At 40.4% G+C, this 6,757-nt stretch overlaps 1 protein-coding gene across 1 annotated transcript in view; it reads left to right on the forward strand.

Moving 5' to 3' along the window:
- The window catches only part of LOC111975406 (complement factor H), an 82,783-nt gene that overhangs the window by 40,933 nt on the left and 35,093 nt on the right, over positions 1-6,757 (forward strand). The window contains 4 exon segments of the mRNA XM_070447687.1: positions 168-353; positions 844-1,017; positions 1,276-1,449; positions 1,583-1,786. Of these exon segments, the coding sequence (XP_070303788.1) occupies positions 168-353; positions 844-1,017; positions 1,276-1,449; positions 1,583-1,786 (738 nt within the window).

Genomic DNA, 6,757 nt, shown 5'->3' on the forward strand with positions numbered 1-6,757 from the left:
GGCCAGTCATGCTTCACTGTATGTTTACTATATGTTGGAATAGTTTGGGGAAAAGGACCCAGAAGCCCATATGATATTATGTAATTACAGAGGTAGTTGTTCTGTTTATGTACTGTGTGTATGTTTTCTACCCACTAATCTTACATCAGTATTTTCTTCTCTTGAAGCGCAAGGCGTTCAATGTGATCCTCCACCTAAAGTTGAAAATGCAATTGTTAAAATCCCTTATCAAAATACATATATAGATGGATTTGAAGTGAATTATGAATGTCGCAAGTCCTTTGAAATAGAGGGACTTAAAAAGATTACTTGTGAAAATGGGAACTGGACAACTCCACCACCAACATGCAAACGTAAGTATTGATAAAAGTTTAAAACTGATGCAGTAATTCAGTTTAGAGTTACTCTACTATGAACAGCACCTATTCAAACAGGAAAAAAATGATATTTAAATGTTCATTGAGATGAAAAGTTCCTTAACATATAACACCCTTTTTCTCCCCTCACACAATCAGGAATCCTTGTTAAGGCTTTGCTTGGTATTACAGAAATATACATCTCTGATTTATAGTTTCTCAATATGTCCCCAATGTGTCCACTTTGAGATAGTTGCTGTTGTTTTTTGCTATAATTCATTATAGTGTAGTATTCCTAGATATGATCATGGATGAGATTCATCGCATATTCACAGTATATATCACAAATTGCCCCAGTTACATTCTCTGAATATACTGTACATTGGCCCTTGACTATGGTTCTAACCACACAGTCATTCTCTGCCACTTTTGTCTCTGGTATTTGATTGTAATTTGATAATTCAAACATGCTGTGCTTCACCTACAGAGTACTGTGGGAAGCCTGAGGGCGCAGGGAAAACATTTCTGATTCTTGACCAAGTGCTAGAGAGATACGAAAATGGGAACCAAATAGATTATAAATGCATTAGCCCATACACAGGACCTGGAGGAAATACAACTTGCAAGAATGGAAAATGGCACATGCCAATTGAGTGTAAAGGTAAGTCTTAAGTCTATGGTACTGTATTATCATGGTACTGTACTGTATCATTGTACAGTATTGTATTATCATGGTATTGAATCATTGTCATTTATTTTCATTGTATTGTATTATCCTGCTACTGTATCATGGTACTGTATTAAAATAGCACTATCATGATTATGCTACTGTTATCATGGTACTGTACTGTATTATCATGGTACTGTATCATTGTAATGTATTTTCATGTTACGGTATTATGATCCCTGTTTAATCTAGCAAGCTGTCCTGATCCTCCTCCTATTACTAATGGAGATTACACCAAGGAAAAGAGAGATGTTGAAGATGTTATTACAGAGGTTTCCTACCAATGTAACTTGGATTATACACTGAGTTTCACAGGCAGCATCAGATGTCAGAATGGAAAATGGCCGAGACCTCCAAAGTGTTTACGTAAGTACATTCTTTTCAACTGGTATGAACATGATGTAATATCTACATGTCAAGTGTATATGAGTATATAAATGTATGAATATGTACTGTACATTAAGGGAATAAAATAATTACTGGGTTTCATTTCCATCAGGGCCTTGTGAGATTTCCACTTTTGATGAAGAGTACAATCTACAGAATTTACGCAAGAAAGAGAATATTGCGCACGGTGAAAAAAAGACTCTTCATTGCAAAGAGGGATATTACCATAAATACAAAATACTTCTAAGGAATACAGAAGAAATTGAGGTGAAGTGTGATGATGGAGCGATACAGTATGGAGAACACATACCTATATGTAAGTTCATATCATGTAAAGGAACACCCATCAGTGTAAGATAGTCATTCTCTCAACATTAACAGGTTAACATCATCTAATATATGGAATGCATAAGTCCAGGATGCCCTGTGTGTCACGTTCCTGACCTGTTTTCTGTTGTTTGGTATGTGTTTAATTGGTCAGGGCGTGAGTTTTGGGTGGGTAGTCTATGTTATGTGTTTTCTATGTTGGGTTAATGGGTTGCCTGGTATGGCTCTCAATTAGAGGCAGGTGTTTGGCGTTTCCTCTGATTGAGAGCCATATTAAGGTAGGTGTTTTCACACTGTTTGTTTGTGGGTGGTTGTCTTCCGTGTCAGTACATGTTACCACACGGGACTGTTTCGGTTTGTCTGTTCCTGTTCGTGTGTTCTTCGTTTTCATGTAAGTTCGTAAGTTTAGGTCTGTTTAGTTCGTTTTGTTATTTTGTATTTCTAAAGTGTTATTTCGTGTTTCGTCGTTTGTCTAATAAATCATTATGAATTCACACCCCGCTGCACTTTGGTCCGATCCTTGCTACTCCTCTTCGGATGAAGAGAAGGAGGAAGCCCGTTACACTGTGAGCCATCTACTGTAGATTAATACAATACAAATGGATAGTATTTACTCATTTTGATTGAATTTTTTTAAATTAAAATCAATCAACCTGTTTGATAATATTCAATAAGGCCACTATGTGTAACCTTCTGACTGTATAACCAAAATAATTTGTTCTTTGCTTTTTAGGTAGCCATCGTAGGTAGATGATGAACAGAATGGGTAAGTTAAATTAAGGAGATTGGCATGTCCTAAAATCACACAAACCTGTAGTAGGAGTGAAGGCAGAGCAAATGTCTGAAGTCAAGTATTATAAACAGTATTATACACAGTATAAACAGTATTATTAACCATATTATACACAGCATTATAAACAGTATTATGAACAGTATTATACACAGTTATCAACAGTATTATAAACAGTTATGAAAAGTACTACAAACAGTATTATGAACCATATTATAAACAGGATTATAAACAGTATTATAAAAAAGTACTATGAACAGTATTATAAACAGTATTGTAAACAGTACTATAATCACTATTATAAACAGTAATATGAACAGTGAGTGATGGCTTATCAGTGAAGCATAACAGAAACATGTTGGAGTATAACATCACATCAAGCAGGAATCATTTCTCCAATCATTGACACACAGATGGTTAAACACTGTCTAATATCCTCTATGGTAGGAGTGGTCGCAGTATTACACCACAGACTCTGATCTATAGTATTAGTGATCAGCAGTGTTACTCCACAGACTGATCTATTGTAGTAGTGATCAGCAGTATTACTCCACAGACTGATCTATTGTAGTAGTGATCAGCAGTATTACTCCACAGACTGATCTATTGTAGTAGTGATCAGCAGTGTTACTCCACAGACTCTGATCTATAGTAGGAGTGATCAGCAGTATTACTCAACCGACTGATTATCTTGTCATGTGATTTCATTCCTACAGAGTCATGATGTTCCCTCGATGTTCCCAAGGAGAAGACCCATTTGCTTTGGTGGTGTCTTTGTCGCTTGTTTAATTTAGGTTTAGAAAAAATGTGAGCCAGCCAGTAATGGAATACTGGATATGTAATGGAATACTGAATGTAGTGTCTTTCAACATTTGACATTGTATCATCATTGAAACAAAATAACAGTATCTTTCAAAGCATATCAGTCTCAGCTTCACTATAATAACAGTACAGCTATCTAAAGCTAGACTAAAATAGTACATTTGTTGTATTAGTATAAAGTGATGTGATTGTGTGAATATCCTATCAAGTTTATAAATTGCCTGGCTGGGCTGATGAGACAGTGGATTGCGCAGTCAGTTGGAACAGAGTAAATAGGCATTTTAACATCATAGATTTAGCCGGTGGTAGCTTGTGGAATAGGCACCGGCTGGAATGCGGTNGTTGTTATGATTGTCCTTATCAAGGAAGACAATAAAGTTGTGGAAAAGAGATGACACGTTGTCTCCATGAGTCTTTACAAAGCAGAATAAGATGATTTACAGATGTTAACCTAACAAATAGACATTAAACTATTTCTCAGGTCAGTATCACCTGTCATTGTTCTTGTAAATCAGTTGTCTCTTATCATCCACCTATAGCTACTAGAGTAGATCTTCTCCAGCGTCTCAGGACAGTATAAGTAATGTCTGTTGGTCATGTTTTTTTGCTTTACTTCTTGCCTCTGGCGATCTCAGCTTACTGGAAGTGATTACTGGAAACTGTCTTGAACAAACACATCCATATATAATTGATTGTACAACATGAATGTGTTTTATTTCATTTAGTCTTTAGTTCATCTGGGAGTTTCATCAAGTATTTTACACGATACTGAAGCCGCCAGACAATATATATTAAAATGTCCCTGTGGTGTTCCTTGCCATGTATTCCTGAACATTAAGGCAGGAATATTGCCCTTAAATTATATGCAAGCAAACATTTAATATAATGTTATGAATGTTTTGTTTAGTTGATAGGCTAATATTGGACAAACCCTTGCATGAGGGGTTCCTGAGTGGTGCAGCGGTCTCAGGCACTGCATCTCAGCGCATGAGGCGGAACACAGGTTCAATTCAAGGCTGTATCACAACAGGCAGTGATAGGGAGTCACATAGGGCGGCGCACAATTGGCCCAGCGTCGTCCAGGTTTGCCCGGTGTAGGCCATCATTGTAAATAAGAATTTGTTCTTAACTGACATGTGTTACTTACACCTCTTGGAGGGAATGCAACACCCTGCTACAACTCAAGTCCCCGTGGAGTGAAAGAGGTATGTGATTGTAGGTGCGGGTAAGGATGAAGGAGACTATATCCGTTTACAGGGAATTTATTTCCATAACACGGTAATGTGGGTAAAAGGGGCTGGACGGAACCAAAGCAAAGAAAGTAAAAGTTTGAGTCCTACCCACTACTTACCTAACCTTTTACAACCTCCTGGCGCGCTAACCAAAACACAGGGAGTGGTCCATCCAGGTCTTACTTAGTTTAATTAAAGTGACTATGCATAGATGACAACAGAGAGTGACAGTGGTGTGGAGAGGGGAGGAGGGGGGAATGTGAATAGTCTGGGTAGCCATTTAACTAGATATTCAGGAGTCTTATGGCTTGGGGGTAGAAGCTGTTCAGAAGCCTCTTGGACCTAGACTTCGCGCTCCGGTATCATTTGCCGCATGGTAGCAGAGAGAGCTGTCTATGACTAGGGTGGCTGGAGTCTTTGCCAATTGTCAGGGCCTTCCTCTGACACCGCCTGGTGTAGAGGTCCTGGATGGCAGGAAGCTTGGCCCCAGTGATGTACTGGGCCGTTTGCACTACCCTCCGTCGTGCCTTTCGGTCGGAGGCCAAGCAGTTGCCATACCAGGCAGTGATGCAACCAGTCAGGAGGCTCTCGATGGTGCAGCTGTAGAACGTTTTGAGTATGTTGAGGAATTTCAAAAGATTCAAAAAATGTGGAACCAGGAACAGATATAGCCCTTGGTTCACTCCAGACCTGACTGCCCTTGACCAGCACAAAAACATCCTGTGCAGTACAGCATTAGCATCGAATAGCCCCCGCGATATGTAACTTTTCAGGGAAGTTAGGAACCAATGTACACAGGCATTTAGGAAAGCAAAGGCTAGCTTTTTCAAACAGAAATTTGCATCCTGTAGCACAAACTCAAAAAAAGTTCTGGGACACTGTAAAGTCCATGGAGAATAAGAGCACCTCCTCCCAGCTGCCCACTGCACTGAGGCTAGGAAACACTGTCACCACCGATAAATCCACGATAATTGAGAAATTCAATAAGCATTGTTCTATGGCTGGCCATGCTTTCCACCTGGCTACCCCTACCCCGGTCAAGAGCCCTGCACCCCCCACAGCAACTTTCCCAAGCCTCCCCCATTTCTCCTTCACCCAAATCGAGATAGCTGATGTTCTGAAAGAGCTGAAAAATCTGGACCCCTACAAATCAGCGGAGCTAGACAATCTGGACCCTCTCTTTCTAAAATTATCTGCCGCAATTGTTGTAACCCCTATTACTGGCCTGTTCAGCCTCTCTTTCGTATCATCAGAGATCCCCAAAGATTGGAAAGCCGCCGCAGTCATCCCCCTCTTCAAAGGGGGAGACACTCTAGACCCAAACTGTTAAAGACCTGTATCTATCCTAGCCTGCCTTTCTAAGGTCTTCGAAAGCCAAGTTAACAAACAGATCTCCTGTCACGTTCCTGACCTTGTTTTCCTTTTGTATTGTTGTGTTTAGTGGGTCAGGACGTGAGATGGGTGGGCAGTCTGTGTTTGTTCTATGTTAAGTGTCAGGTTTAATTGACCTTGTATGGCTCTCAATCAGAGGCAGGTGTTTTCGTTTTCCTCTGATTGAGAGACATACATAGGGAGGTTGTTTCACATTGTTTGTGGTGGGTGGTTGTCGCTGTGTCTGTGTTTATTGACACACACGTACTGTCTCGCTCTCGTTCGTTCTTTCCTGTTCATGAGTGCATTTTTTTTATGTTCACCAGTTCAGGTCTGTTTAACGTCGTTTGTTTTTTGTAATTTATGCAAGTATAAGTTTTTGTGTTCGTCTTCGTCAGCAAATAAATCTATATGTATTCACAACCCGCTGCACCTTGGTTTAATCCTGCTCCTCCTCTTCGGATGAAGAGGAGGAGGAGAGTCGTTACAGAACCACCCACCAAATTACCAGAACCAAGCAGCGGGAAAGGACAGCAACCGCAGAAATCCCAGGACTTGTGGACTTGGGAGGACGAGTTGAACGGAGAAGGACCCTGGGCACAGGCTGGGGAGTATCGCCGCCCCAAAAGCTGAGCTGGAGGAAGCGAAAGCTGAGCGGCGGCGATATGAGAGGCAGCACGGCAGCGGGACAGGTACGAGAGGCAACCCCAGAATTTTTAGAGAGGAGCGGTTGGCGCTAAAGCCA

The sequence above is a fragment of the Salvelinus sp. IW2-2015 genome, linkage group LG16 (assembly GCF_002910315.2).
Source record: "Salvelinus sp. IW2-2015 linkage group LG16, ASM291031v2, whole genome shotgun sequence".
Taxonomy (NCBI): domain Eukaryota; kingdom Metazoa; phylum Chordata; class Actinopteri; order Salmoniformes; family Salmonidae; genus Salvelinus; species Salvelinus sp. IW2-2015.